At 45.6% G+C, this 25,138-nt stretch overlaps 1 protein-coding gene across 1 annotated transcript in view; it reads left to right on the top strand.

Moving 5' to 3' along the window:
* The window catches only part of HEG1 (heart development protein with EGF like domains 1), an 81,779-nt gene that overhangs the window by 3,592 nt on the left and 53,049 nt on the right, over positions 1 to 25,138 (top strand). Inside the window, exons 2-3 of the mRNA XM_033127122.1 lie at positions 21,041 to 21,328; positions 23,013 to 23,309. Of these exons, the coding sequence (XP_032983013.1) occupies positions 21,041 to 21,328; positions 23,013 to 23,309 (585 nt within the window). The remainder of the gene's footprint in view (positions 1 to 21,040; positions 21,329 to 23,012; positions 23,310 to 25,138) is intronic.

The raw sequence follows: 25,138 nt of genomic DNA, 5'->3' as shown, positions 1-25,138 counted from the left end.
CAACTTTACCATTTAGCTGTAGCTGCTGGGAAAACCATTACACAAGGCAGTGAAGACCCTGGTTGGGCAAGAGCTTGCCCTGCAGGCAAGGGAGAGGGGTTCTCCTCTAGGATTTCCGCAGTAGCCAAGGCTGGGGGAGAGGGGGTGGTGGGGATTCCTGAGAAGCCCGCCTGCTTTGATGGAGGGTGCCCCAAATAGAAGGAGGGGTGGGGGGAAAGGGACTGTCCGTCCTTGTGTATGTTTAAAAGCCACATCCTTTGAACCTTGCAAAAACCCTTTTATTGCTTCCCTCGGCATGTGTGCAAATGCTGAACTGGAATTTTCTCCAAGAGCTAAATGGTGTGGGTAGAGGGAGAATGAAAGGTGTTTGATGCCCAGCTGGGCAGTGACTGCATTCCTAGTCCTGGAGAGCTGGGGAAGGAGCCCCTTCCCTCCTAGAGATCCCCTCTGCCTTCCAGCAGCCCTGCCTGCTGAAAACAGTGTTCTTGGACTTAACTTGTCTCAGAGATGCTCAGAAGGAAAGCAAAGAACAGATGGCAGTTGAGGTTTCGCTTGTCACTTACTGCCTCCCTCAGTGGCTTCCCCTCTGCCCCCAGGCTCCTTTTGTATAAATGGGTGGTTTCAGCTGTAATATATGTTCCTGCCTTCAAAGAATTCTAGGGAAGTAATAGGGAAGGAGATTAGTATTGGTCTCTCTTTGGACTTCAGACCTTTGAGCATCTCAGTGTGGTCATTGCTTTCACGTTTCGCACCCCAGTTAACTCTCAAAACAATCCTGTGAGAGGTGTTATTTCTCTTTTACAGCCATGGAAACCGAAGCGTGGTGAGGTTAGATCACGCTGTAGATGGAGGAGGCAGAATTTAAATCGATTTGACCAAATTGATTTGCTCTTTCCACAATGTCATGCAGCGTCTGTTTTCTCATTGGTATCGTAGGGTGAGAGTTGTTCTAGATCTCTAAGATCCTGTTCAGTGCATTCTTCTTCTTCTTTTCTTTTTTGAGAGTAGGGACTAGGATTGAGTGAGAGATGGGATGCAGAGATGGCAGTGGTAATGGAGACTCCCGACAGAGCAGAGATGCAAAATCAATTTTGGGGGAAATTGCTCAAGGCAAGACCACATGTCTTTATACGTATATAAAATGGTATTTTATAGTGAGATGGTGAATGACGCCCTATTTGAAGGGTGTGAATCCAGAGGTAGCTATGTTAATTACCAACCAAACTAAAATGAATTAGTAACGCTCTTAACGGGCTGGGAACATGTTCTCCTGGGAACATGGCTGATACTATGAGGCAGTTGTTATGAATACCTGGTCCCTAGGAGGAGAGGTTAAATGCTGCCCCTATTCAGATCCTCTAAAACTGTTTTCTTTTTAACATCTATGCCCTCTTTCACCCTCTTCGTTCATCTTGCGTACAGAAACAAAGATGTTTCTATCCTGTCTTTTTCCCCCCTTCTGCTGGAGTGTGGCAGATGGTTCATTCTGCGTTATGTTCGACTGATTTGTAAGTCCGCACGTATTTACAGAGCCCTTTCTGTGGATGAGGAGCTGTGCCAGGCGGTGTGCAGGTTGTAGGGCAAGTCTATGTGTGATGCCTCCAGGGAACGGGTAGTCTGTCGGGGACACAAACATCAAAACTGTAAAAAGTGAAATGATACCTTAGTGATTCATAAGTGAATGTCATGAGAAGAGCATCCTGACCTAGGGAATGGTGTGGGTAGAGACAGGCTGCAGCAGGCAGAAGTGGGGGGCTCCTGGCGTGGGGAGCCGGGGAAACGTTAGGGAGAAGGAAGGAGTTGCCTAGGTGTGGACACACACAGAGGTGGGGAGGGTATTGGCATCAGCAAAATTCCAAATATTGAAAAGCTCAAGACTTTTTAAATGGAGGCGGTCCATAGCCAGGAAGCCGGGGGCTGAGGAGGGGAGAGGCCTTGGGGAGACTAGTTAGGCTCCACAATCACTGGAGTCATTGAAGACGGTCATCTCATCCGGGCCCTGTCCAAGTTAAAAGGAAAAGGGAGACGGGGAGTGTGAAGCCTGAGGAAAGGCCACTGGATTTGATTCTGAGAGGTGTAGGGGAGCCTTGAAGAGCGCAAGGAGACAGCCAGTGTGGACTTCCTTGGGCCACGTTTAAGAGGGACTTGAAAGGCAAATCAGAGTGAGCCAGAACTCTTGACACCACCGCCTGAACCAGTCAACTCCCCACGCTTCCCATGTCAGGCACTGGCACCACGATCCACCTGATCACTTAAATGAGAAGTCTAGAAGCCACCCTCCATTCCTCTCCTTTCCTCACCCTCGACATTTTTTTGTTTGTTTGTTTCCAACTCCAGTTGATTCTGTTTCTAGAATATATCACGAATCTGCCCTCTTTGTCTCCACTACTCTTTTCTGTTCTCCCTGCATCCACTCCTGCTCTCCCTCTAATCCGCACTCGCAAAAGCCCAAGTCATCTTCTTAAGATGTAATTCAGGTCACCTCACGATCAGGCTGAAAACCCTCCAAAGGCTTTGCATTGTACTTAGAATAAAATCCAGACTCCCTGCTGGAATGCAGGGTCCACAGGATCTGACCCTGCCAACCCTGTGGCCCCTTCTTGTTCCACTCCCCTCTTCTAATCAGTCACACTAGACGGCTGTTTCTACATGCAAACTCCTCCCTGTCTTAGAGACCAGGTGCATGGTGTCCCCCTGCCTCTAGTGGGACCAGCCTTCCAGGCAGCGAAATGCCCTACGGCCAGAACAAGCGTGGATGTTTTAGGATTGGAGAGAAGGACGGCCACAGTGGCAGGGTCACGTTAGGGCCCTGAGAACCTCAATAAGGAGGTCAGATTTTCTTCCAGGTGCCATGGGGGTGTTTTAGCAGAGAAGTGATGTGGAGAGTAGACTGGGAGAAGACAAGAGGGAGTGAGGGTGGGAACCCAGGGCTAGTTCGATGAGTGACCCTTGGTAAGCACTCGTGGTATTTGTTGAATAAATGACCACTAAAAGGGAAAATGAGCGCAGATACAAAAGTCAGAGGTGGAAAGAGGAATCCATGCTTGCAGTAAACTCTGAGCTGTCTTCATGTTCCTGGATCACCAAGACCCGGGGTAGGCTAGCCAGTACCTTCCTCATGCTTTACCCCCCAGTGCAGTAGGACAGTGGACTAGACAGTCTTTCTCTATGGGTGAGGGAGAGGGCAGAGGGGTTGCCATGGGAGCAGAGGCCTGCATCCTTGCTGTGGTGTGGGGTGCCCCGGCTAGGGTGCTGCTGTGGTGGGGGACTCTCTGGAGTCAAGGGTTTGGATGGACATGTGTGGAGTGTTTGCCTTTTGCTGACTGGGTTCCTGCTTCCTGCGTTGGCCCAGGAGTTGTCAGACAGCGAGCATGCTTCTCCTTCGTCAGGCAGGGGGCCCCTCCCGCCCCGACATTTGTTTCCCCTGCCAGTTCAGGGACCCTCAGCCCAGAGAAGCCTGGCTTGCCATCGTCAACAGTGAGGCCATGAGATGATATTTTTGAGTTAGGCTCAGGATAAAGGGCTTGCATTTTGGTAGTTTCAAGCTGCATGGTCAACTTTGCTTTTTAAAAATTATAGCATTTAATTTTTTCTGATTGTAGACATTTTATGTGTTTATCATATGATTTGGAAGATAAAGGGGAAGACAACACATAAAATATCACCTATATTCCAACTACAAGAAGTAGATTAAAACATCAGTAATCGTTGTTTCTCATTTACAGGGAATATAAAATGTTACATATATCCATATGACTATCCAGACTAGATACTGTTCCATTATACCATAACTTTTATGCATCAGTTTTTATATTTGTATCTGATTATGTCCTTAGTGTTACTTCCTGGGTAGGGAAAATTTAAAGATTCCTGACAGTAATCCCAAATGGTTCCTTAGAATTGTACCAAATTACACTTTTGCCAGCGTTGTGAGATTGTGTAGATCTTACCACACCCTGTTTGTCACCCGGCATTTTGATTAAAACAGAGCACCTTCCTCCTACCTTTCTTTTTTACCCAGATATCTTCTGATAGTGGTGTGTGTGTGTGTGGGGGGGGGGTGGAGTGGCCAGTCACAGCGTCACTCTGCTCAGCCCCGTTTCCTGACGCTGCTGGGGCTCCCCCCTCATCCTCTGGTCTGATGCAAGTTGAAGAGAGACCGTTTCAGTGGGTGACTGACTTTGCAGTGTGTCTGATAATCAGGAAGCGTGGACACTGCTGACAGAAGTGGGTTTCTCCAGAGTAGTCCAGCAAGCCCTCCACCTGGAGGTGTCGAAGTTACTACATCCGGGCAGGAGGCAGCCTGGCAAAGTGTTTTGGCAAAGTGGCCAAGCAGAAAGGAAACACAGTGTTTTAGAAGGAACTGCCATGCAAAATTTGGGATGGGGCAAGAGCATGCCACAGGGACCTGTGTCTTTCTAAATTAGAACCAGTTATTGGCAGAAATTGTTCCTTTAAGTTATGGAGTACTGGGCAAAATTTGATTTTTGTTTTGGGTTTATAAGAACATTTTGAGGATTCTTGACTCTCAGGGTTAGAAGGGACCTGAAAAGATCTATCTTTATTCATTAAATAATGGAAAAGCCTATTTCCAAAATAAGGAACAAAGGGAAGGCTCTTCATTTTCCTTCAGAGCGCCCACTCTTTTGCCTCATCTACCCTAGTTGACATCCAGCCAGAGTCAGTAAATTTCACTTTGCTCAGGATTCGAGGTCGCCTTAAATTAGGAGATTATTTGACAAATCTAGACGATTCCAGTCGAATGATGTGGTGGCTACAGCTCACAGACATTGATATTCCTGGGAAGGTTCTGGAAACCAGTGCGGCAGTTTCACAACCATCCTCATGACAGCGCTGTCATTGGGGTGGAAATGTGCTCCAGCAACCCGAAATGGCTAGAAGTGAAAGCTGGTCCAGAAGGTCAAGTTTTGGCTCTGCTACTTACTTACTATGTGAGCAAATCCCATCCACTTCTAGCCCTCCATTTTTTTATCTGTGAAATGAAGGGTTGGTTCATCCATGCTGAAAGCTCCATTCCTGAGACGGCCCATCTTTATCCTGTGAACCTCCCGACTTCCCTGATGCCGGCATGAAGTGTGAGGAGACTCAACAGCTGGCTTCTTAGCTCGGGGTCCAGGAGCTGTGGGAGCATCAGGAAAAGGGCCTCACAGAGGGTCTGCGTGTACATCTGGGAGCTCGCTATACCTCCAGCAACTAGAGAGGAAGCACCAGATTATATCCCGTCTCTGTTCCTTATTGCCTGGCACAGGCTTCAGCCCAGGGAGCACCTGTCAACCTGTGGCCACCAGCTGCCCAGGTGGTACTGCAGCAACGCTGGCACCACCATATGATCTAAGGACTCCTGTGATAAGATCTCTTAAGGAGCTGGCAAGACCATAGGCTAAGTCTACAGAGGCTGTTAAAAATGGGCCCCTTCCTTTTGCTTTATATTCTGGTTCTGGGGTATACTTGTCCTTCATGGAACTATTCTGGCTTCCCTGTCATGTAAGAGTATTTGAGGAAAGCTCACAGGTCAGATGGTGTTCTGGTGACTCTGTGTTCTGGTTCCTGGGGTTGTTGGAGAGCTTAAAGGGGAGGTTTTGACCTCGCTGGAGACCGTGAATAACAGTGGCCCCCACTTCTCTGTGCTGGGAAGGAGCGGGGCTGCTGGAGACGAGCTGGATCTGATAAGTGTGAAGAATTTCTGCTCAGGGTCTTTGCTTAGTTGGGAAATGAAGACCAAGGAGGAAGATGAGTGATGAGAAGAGAGCAAAGACCAAGATCAAGTTCGCCAGCTGGCTCTGCCACCATCCTAGGCCGTCTGGACTGAAGCAGTCACATTGAAGGAAGGAGTAGCAAGAATCCAGGGGAGAGATGCCTGGTTGTAATCTGGGATGTTGTTCCTTGTGCAAGGGCGTGACTAGTGTTTATCATACATTCGGCCAGTATTAGAAACCACTCCATTTTCCTTCCCTGGCTGGTAGTTAGGAGGAGATGGAAACAGATTCTACTTGGGGATGAGTTTCACTCCTGTGGCCTCTGGGGCCACCAGGGCAATTGTTGCTGCCACGGGGTGAGACTTTTTCTGGGATCATCTTTTGTCAGGGTGTGGGCTTTGCAGTCACAGACCTGGGGAGGTCCTGGTTGGGTGTCAGACTGTTTCGGTTCAAACTCCAACAGTGCCACTTGCCAGCTATGGGACCTTGGTAGGTTATTCAGCCCGACTGTGCCATCAGTTTCTTATCTGTCATATGGGCTATTCATAGGCCTTGCTCAGGGAATGTAAGTGCCACGTACCCTGTAAAGCAGGTGGCTCTGTGCCTGGGCAGGAGAGCTCTGTAAATACTGGCAACGATGATGCTACTGAAACCAATGCCTGTTTATCCGGACTATGTATTGATGATCGCACCCCCTCCACTTGGTCAGGGGATAAGTCCTAGTTCCCCTTCTAAGGACCTCTGTTACCTGGTCCTCCCGCACCCTGGACCCCTGCCAACCTCACCCCTTGGTATTCCTGGAACTCTCTCTCCATCCTTAGCTTCATGTGCAGAGAGGAAAGTGCAAGATTTGTAGTGAGAAAAACTAAGTGCTACAGCCCCTGCCTATAACCATCTGAAGAGACCAGATTAACACACGTGAAGTAATTAGGATTCAGTAAAAACAGTATGTGAGGTGTTGCCACAAAATAATAAGCCTTTAAAAATCGATCCTACTGGGACCTCTGTGGGCAGTGAGTGTTCTCCGGTGAGAACCTTTGGAGGGTATTGATACACACTTCAAAAGGAGCTGGGAGCCTCCTGTATAGCCAGTGCGTGGGCCACAAGGAACCCACGGGTGTTTCTTTGCGATTAAGCCACTTCCTGGATCCAAAATGGGGTCACCCATCCTAATCTGCATCAGTCACTACATTGGGCTTTGATTTTCCGTCTGTTTCTAAAATAATCCAAATCCATTATGAAGGGGTGAAAATGTGTCATGATTCAGGAAAGCCAAGAGAATATTCGACAGGCTGTATTGAAAATCCAAGAATTTTGGAAAACAGCTTGAGCAATTACAGCATTGTTGGAATATAAGTATGTCTTAGTGGGACCTCTTTGAAGAGGGTCCTCCGTACTGGGTAGATAGATTCTTGTGGTTTGTTAGGAATTATGTGTAGTCACGCCTCCTGGTAATGAAGTGCTGCTGTGTGTAGCCACTGGCAGAGGTAGGGAAGGGAGATGCCAGTGGTGGGTGAAAAATTCTGCCAGGGTCGGAGGGCTTTTGGTCTTAACCCCTTCGCTTTCTAGCTACGTGACATTAGCTGCCTGATGTCTCTGGGTCTTACTTTCCATGTGTTAAAAATGGGGATAATAGTATCTATCTTGCTTCCTTAACAAGGCTTTTGAGGAAGAACAAATATAATTATGACTGTGAAAGCACTTTATTGATTGATTGATTGATTTTTTTAAGGAGGACGCAGCTCACGGTGGCCCATGTGGGGATCGAACCAGCAGCCTTGGTGTTATCAGCACCACGTTCTAACCAACGAAGCTAACCGGCCACCCCCGAAAGCACTTTGAACTGTGGGCATAGCAACTAATTTGAGGCATAGTATATGCATTGGCCCCATATTTATTTTAATTGTAGTAGGACACACCTGGGTTTGAGTCCCATTCTACTATTTACTGTGTAACCTTGGGCAATTGACTTAATCTCACTACACCTCGGTTTCCTTGTCAGAAAAGCAGGGATAATAATGGTACCTACCTCCCGGGGCTGTCATAAAGATTAACTGGGACATTCCATGTTCCCTCGGCGCCTGCAGGGAGCAAATGCCACGCGCATTTGGGCTGCTATAATAATATGCCTAATGGTTCCCCGACTCTGGTAGGTGTCTTTTAAAAAAATTCTCCCTAGCTTTGTTTCTCCCTCTCTCTGTAAGTTGCTCCCTTTTGTTTTATTTCTCTTCTCAGCCCCCTTCCTTTCTTCTCCCTCTGCTTTCTCTCTTTTTCTTAACCTGGGTATGGCATACAACTGACTTTTAAAATAATTGGTTATATTTGAGTCAAGTGTCAGGTTTCCCACTGTTAATTTTAAAAGCCTATTAGTAAACTTTTAATTTATCTCTTTAAATAGATTTCACTCATACAAGCCCCGAGGGTCCTGGTGGGCCCACGGTGAGCATTCCCTGGTGACAGCAGTGGCCCTGCTGCCTTCCCTGTCCCGGTCCAGGCCTCTGGCCCCTTTTCCCGTGACATCATTTCATGTGTACATTTTCTAACATTGTCAACTTTCTAGATAAAAGATGTTTCTGTGGTTTCCTTAGAGTCCAGGGCCACTTCACACAGGTCTGTAGAATACATGAACCGCAGAGCTTATAAAAGTCAGCCGCCAAGGCCGAGTGACTGTTTAAAGCCCAGGGCCCCGTCGTGCAGTTCGCCCCTGGCCCTCCCCTGTGGCGGGCCCCTCTTCCTGCCCCCTCCTCCCGCCCTCCACCCCCCTTCCTCCTCGGAACCAGGATGTTTTTCCTTGCCTTTTTATTGTTTCACTAACCTGGCAGGCCTCCTTTGGTGGAGCCCTGCCACCAAGCTTCCTCTCTGGGTGTGAGCGCATGTTAGGGTGACAACACGAGAGAAAGGGAGGCCTGCTCCCCTTCCCGGGCTGCCCCACCTTCACCACCAGGCACCACAGGGAGCTTCCCTTTGCTAAAGAGCCTCCTCTTCAGCCCCTCTGCTGGGTGTTTCTTTTTCAAAGGCTGAAGGGGACTAAGGAAACAGAGGCACAAAGTAGACATGCCACCCCCCCCAAACCCTCCCACACACAAGGTAGGCACCCCCACAGAAAGCCTTTTTGTTTACTTATTTAATTGAACGGGAATCTTTTGACTTTGGACCCTTCGGCTTTGTCGCAAGGATTTTTTTTTTTTTTTTTGAAGCCTATAGAATTATTTTTAAAGCAAAGAGCTTGAGGTCACTTGAGGGTCCTTCATCTTTCACTCCTGCCTGGGTAGGCTGCCTCACTCATCGCCCCCAGGCCACCTCAGGGGTGAGTCCCTCTCTGGAAACCTGACCCCAGACTCAGGTCAGCCAGTCTCTGCGGCCTGCCTTACTCCCCACAGGATGGTCAGTGGGACAAAACCTGACTGTCTCCCAGGGAGCGGGGGATAATACATCTTGTAAACTTCATACTTTTCATTACTTGAGGCTGTTCCAGGGGAATATTTTTTTTAAAAATCAGATCATCGATCTCAAGTCCAAATACGTCTCACTGTATATGGTTTTTCTTAGGGCCGCTCCTTTCAAGGCAAGAACAAGGAAGGAAATGAAACTCCCCGTGAGCCCTGGACAGTTCAGATCAAGGGCTGAGCCTTTTGTTCACACAAACTCATTTGGCTCCTAACCTCCCTCCACCCAGAATCATTACATCCGCAGCAGCGTTTCAAAACACAGCCCAGAGTGACCCAGTTGAGGAGGCAGCTGCCTTTCTGTGAGGTTGCAGCCACCTTCCCCCTACGCCCCCAACGTTCCTGCCTGCCCCAAAATATCCCCCTGGTCACCATCCGGCCTGAAATCCCCCTCATTTGGAGGATTCCAGGGGTGAACGCAGCGAGGCCAGGAAGGCCCTGATGCAGGAGGGCCTGGAGCTGGAGGGGAGGGCGGCAGCCGGGAAGGGAGGATGGATGGCATTCTGGTCTCGGCCCTGTGCCCTCCGCACTCCGAGGGCACCCTCTGCCACCCTCTGCCACATGGGGCCACTTCTCACTCCCCAGTGGCACTGTAGGGCTTTACTTACATGATTCAGCTCTCTTGGAAGCAGTCAGCTCCTCGAGGTAGATTCCACCTTGTCTTGTGTGTGGTTGATGCTCAGGAAATATCTATTGTTTTATTGTGGTAAAATATACGTAACAAACAATTTACCATTTTAACCATTTTTAAGTGTACAAGTCATTGGCATTGAGCACATTCACAGTGTTGTACAAACATCACCGTTTCCAGAACTTTTTCCTTCCTTTAACAGTCTGAATAATATTCCATTGTATGTAAATACATTTTGTTTATCCATCGATGGATGGATGGGCACTTGGTTTGCTTCCACTTTTTGGCTGTCAGTGAACAATGCTGCGACAAACATGGGTGGACAACTATGGGTTTGGTTCCCTGCTTTCAATTCTTTTGTGTATGTACCTAGCCGTGAAATGGCTGGATCATATGGTAAATCTAGGTGTACATTTTTGAGGAATTGCCAAACTGTTCTCCACAGTGCCTGCACCATTTTCCATTCTACCAGCAATGCCAGAAGTTTGCAGTTTCTCCTCGTCCTGTCAGCACTTGTTGTTTTCCAGTTTTTTGACCGATAGCCATCCTAAGAAGCATGAAACATGTTTTTGAATTTATAGATGCCGCTCACTGGCTATATAGTGGATTTGGAACTGTTACTGTCCCTCTTGGGCCCAGTCCTCTCACCTCAGGTTCACATAGTTGGTTCCTGTGGTCTCTAAGGAGAGAGATGGGGGCACCAAAGACAACCCAGACAATTTCTCAACTTGGACCAGAATGAAGGATGCAGACACTATGGATGCTAGCTAGTGAAAAAGGCCACATGCCCGACATTAGTTTGGGAAGAGCTGGCTGAGCTGCTTCTCAGTCCTCACTGGTTTTCATGTGGGTGGCTACTGAGGAAAGACACGGGAATGAAAGACCTGGCTTTGATCACTACTCTGCCACTTTTTTGGGGGTTACCCTTGGCCCGTCACCTCCATACTGAGCTTCAGCCTTCTCTTCTGTAAAGTGGGGTAAGAATTCCTGTCCTGCTTGCCACTCACAATGTCAGGATGTAATCGGTTAATTTAGGCCCCCAAAATTATCCTATAGACCAGGGGTGTTCAAACTTTTTTCAGCGTTTTTCACCAAGGACCATATGTGGTAAAATACACAAACAGCTGGGCCACTCACTCGAGGTGAAGTACGTATTGCCTCACCTGGTTTATTTAAGTAAACTAAATATATTTTTGGAATTTGCTGCTGGCCAATTAAAAATGGATCCGCGGGCCGCAGTTTGGACACCCCTGCTATAGACAGTGCTTTGCAAATTGTAAACATCTCTAAGAATAGGAGCATAATTTCATTCTCCCATACATTTCCTGTGGACAGTGTCTTGCTCCTCTTGCGGTTTACAGCATACCAAAAGGGGAATTAAAAAGGGAGAGTACTAGCAGTCTTTTTTTAAAAAGTTCTCTTCTCCCCTCCCTACGTGAATAATTGAATCTTAAGAACATTTGAAAAAATTACAAAGAAACCTGCTATCACAGGTATAAGATCCACGCTGGTCTGTAGAACAGCTCTCCTAAGAGTGGTTCCTAGGTTGAGGATCCCAGGGAGCTCTAAGGGGGAGGCAGGGATGGGGAATCCCATAGCTGAGCGTCAGTGTCTTACTGTTCCAGAGTCTTCTCCTGATGAGCCTTCATCCCTAGCAATCTGACCGTCATCTTCCATCTACCACGTGACACTCTGTAAAGCCCTGGGGACTTTGATTGACTGGTCTCTTCTTGCAGTCCTGGTGCCCAAGGCCCCTCTCTGCCGTATCTCAGCTCTTACGCCCTCCTGGCCCCTACTTTTACTTTTGTTCTGTCCTCCCCTTGTCATCTGTGTCTTTCACTGGGTCTTCTCCTTCCTCCAAATTCAAGTTTCCCTTAATTCAGTCCTTGGCCCTTGCTTATTCCTGCATATGTCCTCTCCTGGTCCTTCCTTCTAATCCATGGTCCCCAAGCGTTAACTGTCTGTTGGACATTTCCACTTGAAAGTTACAGCCTCACCCCAAATTTCACATTTTGAACATGGACTTTTCCTGTCCCTCGAACTCGTTCTCCATTCTGCCTCCACTCTTTCTTAATGTCCTTCTTTTCATTACCCAGGAGAGTCCTCTCTGAGCTTGAAGCTGATGGAAACGTCCTCTTGTGCAGTCTTCCCGCTAATAACATGCAGCTGTTGTGAAGCCAAGTCTGTCTGATTCCAAAGCCCATGTGACTCTTACCGTCTCCTTCCTCTCAGGGAGAAACAGGGCAGTGCAGAGGGTTTACGGCTGACATGTGAAGGCCAGTGGGACATTTCTGTCCCTGCTCACTGGTCAGCTCCTTAAAGCTTCATGTCATGGAGTTAACTGGGGTGTGGTGGAAAGACACCTGGGTTCAGATTGGGTCTCTGTCATTGAGCACGCGACGTTGACCTTGACTAGTCACTTAATCTTTCTGCCCCTCAGTTTTCTCCATGTGCCGTGATACCCACTTGACCGGCCAACATCTGCATTAAATGAGATAACACATGTGAAAACACTTAGCACTTAGTAGGGAAATCTGATTCTACAGAGAGGGAAGTGAAAAGAAAGGGCTGGTGCTTCAACTCTGTGTCCCAGAAACCTGAGGTTGTAGCTGGCAGCACTTGACACAGGGTCTGCTGCAGTGGTAGGCGGTGCAGTGTGGAGGCGGGTTGGGCCCTCTGGGAGGAAATTGCCTCTTTGGATGACACAGAGCAGTCTCCGTACACGCCCACTCCACTGCGCAGAAACAATGCACGTTGAAAAACCCCAAATCATGGGGTAGGTGGGTGGTGAGAAGCTGACTTGTAGCAGCTGCTACCTGGGAGATCCTACTCCCGAGCTGCGCTAGCGTCCCTGACAATGTTTGTTCACAAACAGATGTTTCGGAACATTAAGACACTACAGAAGTGGAAGTTGTCAACTTGGGAGAAAATAACAAGGCAAAGCAATAAAAGTCTTGTTAATTTAATCTCCATTCATGGTACAAGGGAAAGTGATTGCCTGACACAGGGAGCTGAGCGCAGAGGGAAGGTCGATATTTCCAGCTCAAAGGATACCTGTGAACTGGGACATCCCTAGTTCAACATGGCACTAGTTGGTGTGGTTCCCCCCGGGATGTGGGGTGGGGGTGGTGGGTTAAGCAGTTGTCTCCAACCATCAGGGGAGAGGGATGGGTGAGGTGAGCAGTGCCTCAGGGTGCCCCCTCCGACCCCAGAAGCTTCCCCTGAGTGGGGTGGCACAGCCCCTTCTCCTCATTCCCCATTCGTCCCAGGCTCCGCAGCCTGAGGCATCCCTTCTCTACTTTTCTCCAGGGCCATGTCTCTTCTCCACCAAGAGTCAGATCGGGTTCCCTGATACCCCCCCCCACCTGTGCTGATATAAGAGCCGCCCCACAAACATGATTCAACCACAGTAACCTAAGCAACTGAGGACTTCGGAAAGGATTTGTCCTTTGACTTCAGTACATGTTTTAGCATGTGACCCATTGTTCTCCCCGAGATACAACACGGAATGCTGTAAAAGCACGTGGGTGTTCACAACCCAGACCTCGAGTGCTAGAGGGGTTGGGCTGGGGTGCTGCCTGCCCAGCCTGCGGGCTTTGTGAATGCTGTTTCTGAGGAATACTTCCTACTGTAGCCAATACGAGAGGTAGAAGGGCATCCAAAGTGAAACGGGACAGTGGGATACTGTTGCTTTGGAACCAGGACAGTGACGTCAGAGGCTTCTCATGCCAGAGGTGGTGGCGGTCCTCACCCTGTGCCCCCAAGTTCTCCCTGCACTTGCTAGGTGAGTGTCCTGGAGCAGAGCTAGAGGGAGACACCAGCTGCCCCAGCAGCCGCTCAGCCAGCCTTGGACCTTTCAGCACACTGCGCTCCTCACTTCTAGGAGGGCCTGGGGGCCTGGGTGCTATGGGGGATTTCCCCTCCGGTACCAGCTCTGGTCTGCTGCCTGGAGAGGGATTGGGAGACTGAGCCATGAGTGATTAGCAGGGCCCGCCCAAGTCATCCCCCATCTGTTCGTTAAAAGTTAATAGACCTAAGTCCACTTAATAGCTCTCATGTGTGTGGTGCTGTACCACATACTGTTGAGAGCTCTCACATGTGTACTGTGTTACAGCCCAGAGAGGTAGGTCCTGTTACTGTCCCCGTTTTACAGGTGAAGAAGCCGAGGCGCTGAGAAATGCGGTATCTCGTCTGAGGTCATAGGGCATGTAAGGTAGAGCCAGAAGTCTCTCTCAGACAGCCTGACTTGAACCACAGTCTGTGTGTTACTCACTGCCTGTCATGAAGAACTGAATTTCTAGATCCAGGCATAGAGCTAGAAGCAGGCTCTTTTTCTTCTAGATGAGAGGATCTTTGCACAGAGAACACGGATTCGTAGGGTGTGGGTAAAGCAAGCAACTTTTTATGCTGCCTCCTGTGTGTAGGGAAAGAAAGTGAAAGATCCTTAGATAAAGAGGGACACTAAAGGTAAGAGTTTCTCACCAGTTTAGGCAGCTATGGCCCCCGTGACGAAGGGGAAGAGAGTAGAGGTGGCATCAGAAGCCAGCAGGTCTCTGAGGTCAGCAGGGCCTGGCAGTGGCATCCTAGCCAGGAGTGTGTCTTGTTTCTAGCTGCTCTGGGGAGATGGGCACTGGCACCTCTCCTTGATCAGGCCCCCAGCTAAGGCCACAACTGATGCTGAGAGTGATGAGGTGTCTAGAGGCCGCGTGGCCCAGACACAAGGAAACTCATCAGTCTTTCAGCTGGGCAGTGAAAGGCCACTCACCTGCTTATGTTTCCGACATGGCACAGGAGACCAAACCAGCACACTGTCTTATTAGCAAGTTGCACGAGCCTACTTTATATTTAACTCTACAGGCTTCCCCTACCTTAGGGGGCAGGTCTGGGGACCAAAGAAAGCCCATTACAAGGTGGCTTCCACACCGGGAGTCCTTTCACCAAGATACCAACCTTTTTTATTCTTTAGGAGACAAATTTTTTTTTAACATGTGTTTTTAATAACATGGGATCATATGGTCCATATCATTTTATAATTTATGTTTTCACTTGACAATAGAAGGTGAGTATAATACATATCTAAAACTGTATCAATAATATATTTTCGTCAGTTTTTAAAAAATTTATTGTTTTGGAATTAAGTTAACCAACTCCCTATTGTAGAAATTTAGGTTATTTCCAATTTTCGTTATTATAAAACGATGCTGTGATAAACTTCCTTGTGCCTGAAACTTTGTGTACTTCCTTAATAATTTCCTTGGAATTAATTTCCAGAAATGGAATTCCTAGGTCAAAATATCTGCTTGTTTTTAAGGCTTGTGCAATGGATTGCTAACTTTCTCACCGTAAAGTATGTGCCATTTCATTCTTACCAACACTGCGTGTAGCTGTCTGTTTTCTATACCTGCAATGACTGTAGATATTATAACTTTTTAAATCTTTGCCAATTTGATAGGAAAATGGCGTATAGAAAAATTTGCAAAGGTCAAACTAGAAAAGTTTGGCTTTGTATTTTATTTCTTTCCTACAGTCCTTTCTTACGTTTATTCTCCACTTACACATTTTCTTTTGTGTACTGCACATTCATGTTCTTTGTCTATGAGATGTATATCGTAGGAATTTGAAAGAGTTCTTCATGTATTAAGGATGCTGAACTTTTATCATGCACGACAGACATTAATGCTGGTTTGTTATTCATCTTTTTTTTAATTTAATTTTTATTTTATCACACTTATACATACTTTAAAGATCAACTGTGTTTTATTAAGGTTATTATAAAAACTCTGATCACTTTTACCATCATCATTTCCTGCTTCCCAGAATCAACGACTTTCAGCCCTTTTAACTTCTTTTTTAGTAATTACATCCATATCCCTAAATAACATGCTTCTATTGCTATTTATTGATTTTTTTTGTTTTGGTTTTAGGCAATATTCATTGATTTCTCTCCATGGAAATTTTGTATCATTTCAAGCAACATCATTCAGAAGCGATACACTCCTCTTTCTATTCCTTCAGGTTAGATTGAGGAACTTTAAAATGCATTTTTGACACAATTTAAAGTTACCCTTCTACACAACATGATTCTCATCATCCGCTCCCAACTTATGTTATCCAGGATTTGCTCTGTGTTGTTTTATTAATCCCCAAAATGAGAAATTATTTTTATAAATTCAGTATTTCTTTAGAATTAGGCACGCACTTAACATTTTCTTTCCTCATTATTTCTTGTTGTGTCTTATAGCTTTCATCTAGGGTTGGTTTTCTTCTGCTTGCAATAAATTCTCCATAATTTCTTTTAGTGGACGTGGGTGATAAACTCAAATTTGACTGAAAATGTTTCTATTTTAAAGTAGTCTCAAGATATTTTTCAAAGATAGTTTTGTTGAGTATTCAATTCTAGATTTTTTTCTCTCAGCACATTGAAAATATTTGCCTACTGTCTTTTGACTTTCATGGTTGTGGTTGAGAAATCAGCCGTTAGTCTAATTGTCATCTTCTGTAGATGATTTGTCATTTTTTTTCCTCTCGTAGTTTTTAAGACCTAATATTTATTCTGTGATTTTCTGCAGTTTTACTGTGATAGGGGTTTATATCTCCTTTTTATTTAGCTTTCTAGGATTTGTTTGGCTTCCTTAATCTGAGGATTCATACTTTTTATTAGTTCTGGAAATTCTCAGCCATTACCCTTTTGAATGTTGTCATTTCTTCTCTTTTTTCTCTCTTCTCCTAGAACTCTAGTTAGATATATGTTGGACTCTCACTCTATCTTCCTTGTATTTTCACCTCTTTTTCATATTTTCTATCGTTATATAGCATCTGGGCATTTTCTTGTCATCTGTCTTGTAATCTTAATTCTCTTTTTTAGCCATATCTAATCTGCTAATGAGTTTCCTAATTTCAGGTATTATATTTTTTCATTTCTAGAATTTCCATTTAGATTTCTTTCAAATGTTTTTGGCCATTATATAGTCTCTTTTTCTATCCTTTTCATTTTTTAATTTCTTTTCATGCAGTTTTATATACTTATATTTTTTGTCTGATAACTAACTCCGGTATTTGAAGTCTTTGCTTGTCCAGTTTGCTGACTTTTGCCCATGCATGCCTTTTTACCTTGTATATTTTGTGATTTTTGACCGTGATCTTTTATTCCTAGAATTTTATCAGTGAATGACAAAATTGGATTGAAGGTATATTCATCTAGAGAGTATTCACATTTGTTTCTGCCAAGTACTTGGAGGCATTGTATCTCAAAACCACTTTTTCCACCCCATTAATAGAGTGTGTGTGTGTATTTGAGATATAATTTATATACCATAAAATTCACCCTTTTGGAGTATATAATTCAGTAGTTTCTAGTGTATTCACAAGGTTTAGAACCACTTTTAAACACATCCTTGGCTTGAGGTTTAGACCACACAGGTGTGGTGAGCTTGTGCTTCACATGAGGGTCAGCTTTATGGTTACAAATTCTTGGGTGAGATTTATTTTTCTTTCACCAAAGACCAAGATTGAAGGGCCAGATTTCCATGCTGTCTCCTTCTACAGGGCAAGGTTGTTTCTGTTTCCTTACACCCAACGTATAGCCCTAGTCCCAGCTTTCTACAGGAGTTTCCTCTCAAATACCCTCCTTGAGAGTTTTGTCTGCTCTCTCCTCCATCCTTGTGGTGAGCAGACCAGAAGTTGAAGGTCACAGAAGTTGAGTAGACGCCTCAGGGCAGCTGCGGGCTTCAGAGTTAGCTCACCTCCCTGAATATCTCTCTGAATTCCAGCTCTCGGTTCATTTTTGGCCTCAGAAGATTTGATTCTTTACTTACTTGTCAACTCAGCAACATTTAGAAATATTTTTTTAAAATATTTTATTCAGCATTTTTCGTGGCAGAGTTATCAGGATACTGCAGGACTATTGTCTGCCTTTTAGTTTTGTTTATAGTGTGCATTTTTATCTTCTTGCATCTTCAGTCAACCCTCCAGGGAGAGAGTGTGGGTCAGTGCTAGCCATGTCCTGTCTTCACATGGCCATTCTTTTCCTTTTGGAGACTGCAGTGAAATTCCTTGGCTTGACTGGGGTCTGGGAGTTCCACTCCTTGCCCTTGAAGAAGGAGACGTTGCTGCTTTCTCAGGCCCAGCCACACTTGTTGTAGGGTATAATAGAAGTATACCCCAAATTCATTTCCTTCCCTTTGCTTATGGCTTGCCGGCTTTGGGGCACGGGTTTTAAATCTCTTCCGCCTCCCCATAATCACTTTTTTTTTAATATTGTCAGTCTTTTTAATTTTTTTTATTAGTTTCAGGTATACAAAACAATGTAATAATTAGACATTTACACCCCTCACAAAGTGATAACCCCCTCCCCCAATCTCCTACCCCTCTGACATCATATACACACACACACACACACACACACACACACACACACGTCATATTTATACATTGTACATAATAGCTGTTACAGTTCCATTGACTCTATTCCCTATGCTGTACTCCATATCCTGTGATGATACATGTATATATATATATATATATATATATATATATATATATATATACTGCAACTGGTTTCATATATATATATATATATATATATATATATATATATATATATATGGTCATAATCACTTTTTTCCTGGTTTCTTTTGAGAATAATTTCTCTCATTGTGCCCAGTTGATCAAGAAGATAAAGAAAACATCCTCAAACCCTTTCTTTTACCTCCTCTCGGGAGGCCAGCTTGCCTCGGCAGCTCAGATAGGAAGAACAAAGGGAACATGTCCCATGGGTCACTGCTATCTACACCCCAAGAGTCTCAAGTTCAACTTAGGGACTTTGCAGCTACCCCTGGAAACACCCCTCTACATCCCGTTTCTGGATGAGTGTACACCTCGCCTTTCTGGGGCTGGACCTCAGAGGAGCCTAGATGCCTGGGCACCTTCACTCCCCCTTCAGGAAGCTTCTGTTAATTATCACTTACAGGAAACAGAATAGGAAGCATGAAAACAGTAATCTCAAGGGATTGGGGGAGGAAATGATTCCCTTAGGCAAGTTTGTCAGTATCTCTTATGGAAGTTTTTATAATCACCACCCTTCCAACGCCACTGCTTCTGGTAGGAGTAGACCAGAGTGAGAAAATTGAAAATCATTCATCTGGAATTGCACTGTCCAATATGGTAGCCACTAGCCAAATGTGGCCACTGAGCCTTAAAGCATGGCTAGGAAAATTCTCACAGGATTTTAAAGGTTTAATACAAAAAAATGCAAAATATCTCCGTCATTTGTAATCTTAATTAGAGATTGCAGTGATACTATTTTGGATATATTGGGTTAAATAAAATAGTTATTAAAATTTCATCTTTTTTTTTTTTTAAATGTGGCTACTAGAAAATGTAAAGACACATGTGTGGCATGCATTGGTGGCTCACTTGCTACATCTCTTGGCCAGTGCTGAGCTGGGAGATAACTTGTTTCTCTTGGGAGTGTGGGTGTGTGTACGCGCGCATGTGTTTGCGCTATATTTGGAGTCTGTCGGTTCTGCCTGCAGCCTGTAGTGGTCAGATGGTTGGTCATTTCTGCCTGACTCATGTAGATACAAGCGACTTCATTCATTGCCACAGAGGTTTCTCAACCGTGCCCGTGGCTCCCAGCACTAAGCAGAAAGAAAAATACCATTCCCAAAGAGAGAAAATCAAACTGGGTTTTTCAAGGAGCCGTGGAATCAGCAGTCACTTCACATGGCCCTCGTCCTCATCATTGTTTTCTCTAGAAACTCATTCAAGTCCATGCCCCAGTTAGCGCATGCGTTCCATATTCACGTCCGTAGGAGTTCGGATATAGCTCTTAGAATGCTGTTTGCTGTTTTATCTTTCAGGGGCTGGCACCCCCCGCAGTGGCCTGGCTCTGACTTCCAAGCTGTGGCCGTAACGTGTAGACTTCTCCAGAGTAACGGGGCAGCCTTCGAGGCTTGGACTTGGGTGTCCCACCCACCCAGACTCTGAACCCCCTGCCTTGATAAATGACACTTGATACTCCAAGCTGATTTTCCGCTGTGCCCAATTTTACCCTCAACTTTAACTTCATCCTCACGTTTCAAACTAATGCCCTCTTGGCCATCATCTTAGGTGAAGTAAATAATCACTTAAAAATCTTTTCTGACTAATATAAACACACTCCTAATGTATAAACTTCAAGTAAGAGTCCATATTAATAAGCAACATTTCCTCAGCACCCCGGAACTGGAAATAAGGCAGAAGAGGAGCTTTTGCTCTAACTCTCCTCTCCAGCACATTAGCTTCCAGCTGAGCACAGGTGCCTGGTGCCTGGCGAGGGACATGACCTCTCTGGGCCTCCTTTGCCTCCCATGCAAAGTGGGGGCGATACTAAGAGCACCTACTTCCGACATTGTGCAAGGATTGAATGAAGGGGTGTATGCTAAGCGCTTGCATCAGTGTTTGGCACGGACACACACAATTGCTATTACTGTTTCTTTTTTAACAAAACAGGATCGTAGTCTAAATTCTGTGTTGTGAAGCCTGTTGTTTTAACTCAATGGTACCTGTAGAATATCTTTATTTTATAGCATCATTTTAATGACCTCTTAATATCTTTTCATGTGGATATGCTGCAACTGATTTCATTGATCTGCTATAGGATTTTTAGGTTCTTCCTTTCCTCCTTCTCTTCTCTTCCCTCCCTATACAGTTACTCCCTATAAAGTTACTGCATCAAACTTATTTACATTTACTAAGGTTTTGGTAATATTGCCAAACCCTTCATGAATTTTTCTGGGATTGTGCATGTCCCACCTCCGGCCTGTGAGAGCAGGTGTCAGGCTTAAAAGCTGCCAGCTTTTACCGTCTACCACCAAGAAGGCACAGTTCACAGCCTTGCTCCTAATGAAGAGCTTCCTTCCCGCCACTCACATCTGACCTTCGCCCCTCACCCCCTCTTTGAGCCTGCCCAGATACCAGAGGTCCAAGTCCCTGAGCCCCACGTTGATCTCTTTTTATCAATCTTCATAATTCTGTAAAATTTCCTCTTACTGTAAAATTTAATCCTATATACTATTGTTGCTTCATAATTTCTTCCACTGAATTATAAGGATAATTACTGTGGGGGGTGGGGAAGGAAAGGTGAAATTATTCTACTTGAGTCCACTTCCTTATTAATATATCTGCTTGGGGTGTTGTTTCTGAAGGTTTTCTTCTCTTTGCAAAAGCCAGCAAGTTCTCACTGATCCATTTTCTGATTGTTTCAGCTACTGTAAGGAACCACTGGGCAGAAAACAACACTGAACCCCACGTAGAAAACATCACCTTTGCTCAGAATCAAGTGGACTTTTCCACAGTGGCTTCCAAAGAGGGTGTGATGGTTCAGATCCCCAGCAAGAGACATGCTCCTTCAGATGCTCCAGAAAACTTGACTCCCCAAACTGAAACAGCACATGCTAGAGGAAGAAACAGCTCTTCGAGGAGAACAGATGTCACCGTTTCCCCTGTGGGGCCTGCGATAGTGACAGCTCTGACTTCCAAAAGCAGCACCTTAGGTCAGTTTATGCTGCTGATGTTCATTTCATTCATGTATGTCCAGTCCTAGAAAACAAAATTTCTGCCAGTCTCCTCCTCCCCCGTCCGGCGCCTCAGTATCCATTTTAGGGTCCTCAGTCCTGTGACTTTGGCTCCATCTGTGGCACTCTGTGGTCAGCAGGTATAAGTGTAGACCAGACAAGGGTGCAGATTTGCTGAGAGGCCTGTCCAATCCCATAGAACGTGTCCTCCATGGCCAGTCTGAATCCAAGCAGCATCCAGCTATACTGCCACACCCTGCGGTCTCAGAGGTACCAGGACTGGTGGACTGCGTGGTTGCACGTTTGTATTGAAGTGGCTCAAATGGTTGTTCTTGCTCCAGTCTGTACAGCTGGTGGTTTGCTACTTTTACCAGAAGATGTCAAGAAGGGGCTGGGTCTGGATAAGCAAGATTTGATTGAGGAAAGGAAGACAAAGAAGTTTATCCTTGATTAGATCCCTACTGCATACCAACATGTCTAGTCTCTCAGTTCTCACAGCAAGCCGGTGAGGTCACATTATTCTCATCTTAGGAATTTGGAAAGTGCAGCTCAGAGAAGTTAATTCATCCAACGGGTGCAGGTCAAACAGCTCACCTGTTTCAGAGCTGGGATTTGAGCCTATGCCTATGTATCTGAGCCAGGTGGAAGGGTGGCTGAGGAATGGGTGTCCCGACAACGTGGTGAAGACACAGAGGAGAGAGCATGGGCCCTTTCCGGGGCTTCCAGGCCGGCATCCTCCCTTGAGGGAAGGTATAAGTCGCATACAGAGTAGAGGAGCCTCAGGTAGAGCAGTTGTGTGGATGGCATTAGGGACGATCATGGAGGACTTTAAAGGGCTGACAGTTTAAATTTGGTGTGGTGGGAAGAGTCACTTAAGGTTTTTGAACATGACAGTGACATGATTAAAGCAAATTTGGGGAGGATTCACCTGGTAGGCAGGTGTAAGATATCTGGGTGGGAGATGGGACAGAGAGAGCCTGGAGTCAGGGACCAACCCAGGCAGACACAGAAATCCAGACACCAGGTGCTAAAATATGGCCTGGTGACCTGAGGCTTGGAGAGGAAGAGACTGATAAAGACTCTTCACAAATGGCGATGGATAGGACTTGGTAATGTAGAGGAGGAAGCCATCAAAGCTGCCCCGTGGCTTCACACCTTAGTGACAGGAGGTCTGGTTGGGCGCTCAATTCTGTAAAGAGTATGTATGAAAGTATTTTATGTTCCATTCATGAATAATGGAGTTAGAGCTTAGAAACTCTGCACATGATGCTGCCTGGGTTTGTTAATCATCCAGATATTGGAAATTTTGTTTATGTTGGATTCAAGTAAATCCTGGAACCAACTTTGCGAAATGTGAGTGATGAGTCATGATGATCAAAAACCGATCTCTGATTCTATATTATCTGATACTTAGCTTCCTTGTGTTCCTTTTCTGATAATTTTACCACAAGACATATGCCAAGTCTTGGTGAAATCTAAAAACATTCTTTGTCTTAGTTTGTGGTCTCTCGTTCAGGGGTTAGCTTTTCATAGAATGAATAATTGTTCCTGATTTCTTCTTATGTCTGTATATTTTATAGAGGTCAGAGCTGAGCCCACTAAAGATTATTCAGACATTTGGAGGTTGACTGGTGGAATTTTAACTGTTGCTGTCTACTTTCAGCCTTGGGAAGGCTTCACCTGCCATCAAGCAGTGCAGGGTCAGAAGGAAGAAGTGCCCCTTCTCACACAGAGAGCAGAACATCTCAGGGTTCCCTGGCGAGGGGGAAGGGGCTCCCCGAAGAAACGACTGCGTACACCCGAGTGGCCACTTCTGTTTTGAGCCAGTCCTCTCTTCCTACTTTGGAGATGGGAGAAGAGACCACACTCTCCAGGAAGAGAAATTCCCCAGGCCCAGAGCTCTTCTGGCTGCGTTTCTCTAGGACAGCAGCTTCCTCCCCTCAATCAGATCGTTCCACAGGTGAGTAGTCCTGCCCAGCTTAGCATTCTGAAGTCATTCCGAATAGAAATAAATAGACATGTAGAACGAGACGTACTCGGCACAGGGGCTAAAGGGAGAAGACATTAAGCGCGAACGCAAACTATTTGGGGTAAATTTATGTCAGTATTGAAGTTCCTCTTTAAAATATGTTTTCTGTAACTGTATAAGGAGGAAAGTAATAGTTGGTCTGGTGGCTGCTCCCCTTTACACACACACACACACACACACACAGCAAAGACTAAGTGTTGGTGTGTATTCTTGCACAAGAGGCCATGTTCTGGGGTGAATGAAAGGACAAGCATGACGTCATTTGGTTAGGAGTTAGATTTGTATTTCTTCATTATTGCAAAAGTGTTACTTTCAGTGGCAAAGATAACATAGACATGCATTTTTCTAGGCCATCATTTGGGAAAAAAAACAAAAAACCAAGGCCGTGGGGGTGGAGCACTCACCTCTCTGCCATTCCAGTTCCTAGTCATCAATTCCGTCTCCTCTCAGGTATTTCCATCTCCACGAAGCCTTTCTTCAACCCTCTGTGCCAATCCCCTTGTCACATTAGCTTATCTAATGCCTATCTGCCCAGAGAGGTGGTAATCCCCTCGAGGACATAGGCTGCGTTTATCACTTCTCATCAGCCCCCCCATTGCCCAAGAACGTGGTGCATTTGGTAAGTAATGGGGCTTAGCGTGTGCCCAAATATCACGGGGTTCACCTGGCCACGGGCCAAAGAGAATGTGGTACACTCTGCCCCTTTTTCTCTTCTCTGAGGTTTTATTCAGTCAGTGCATGCTGCATGTGTCTTCATCCCCATGCCATAGGGAGCAGGACAGAGAGGGTTGGAAATATTCTGGGGAAATGGAGGTTAGGTTGCTTTAGAAATTGCCATTTAAAAATTTTTAGAGGTCAGTGGTTTTTAGAAGTACTTGGCAAGACGAGGGGTTTGGGTTTATGTCATCAAAGCAAAAAACGAACCCAGAGGTCCTTTCTGGAATGCCTGTTGAAAGCCACCAGTTCCTCTTCCGTATACTCTGTACACCGTTTCCTGCTGACTGGTATGTATATGGTTTATGATTTGTGTTTTTCGGAGATTGCTTTTTAAAATTATTCTTAAACATTGGTTAGATTGGCTAAAAGCTATGATCCTTTCCAGCTTCGAAGTTCTGTGGTTCCGTGATTTATAAGCAGCTTTACTAAGTGGTGGAAAGGAAGCATTTTCGAGGAAGCTACACTTTGGTTCTGGTCAGGGTCATTTACTATTTATAATTTAAATTCAACGCACTACTGTGGCGTATTTGAAAATCAGCCTATGTTTCCAACTTTACTGCGCTGAACTCTGTAGTTCCCTATATTTTTCAATATTAAAAAAATAATTGATCCTCAAATTCCTTGAGCGTTCATCATTTTAGAACCTTATACTTTTAATTTTTGAAGAGTTGTACCTTTTCTTTCCCATTTCTTGAGTCTTTCATGGAGCATTTCTCTTCCTTCTCAGTGAACTGGGTGTTCTGTGATAGGTAGAGTCCCACCTCCCTCTTTGATGCTTAGAGGGCTTTGGGTGCTGTTACATGAAGGGATAGTGAGGCATCCAGGAACATCTGGATTCTGCCTGCCAGCCTCCTCTCCTCCCTGCCGGATGCAGAGGGGACATGCACGAGGACCCGAAGCCACATGGAAAGCAAAGTTCTGCCTTCTTTTTAAGGCTGAGCTCGTACCTGCTAACCGGAGCCCTGGTGTACCTCCTTCCTCCCGTGAAATCTAAATCTTAAGATTTTGCTATCCCTTTCTGACCAGGCAGGAGGGCTGAGCAG

The sequence above is a fragment of the Rhinolophus ferrumequinum genome, chromosome 2, assembly GCF_004115265.2.
Source record: "Rhinolophus ferrumequinum isolate MPI-CBG mRhiFer1 chromosome 2, mRhiFer1_v1.p, whole genome shotgun sequence".
Taxonomy (NCBI): domain Eukaryota; kingdom Metazoa; phylum Chordata; class Mammalia; order Chiroptera; family Rhinolophidae; genus Rhinolophus; species Rhinolophus ferrumequinum.
This window is presented reverse-complemented; position numbering and strand designations above follow the sequence as displayed.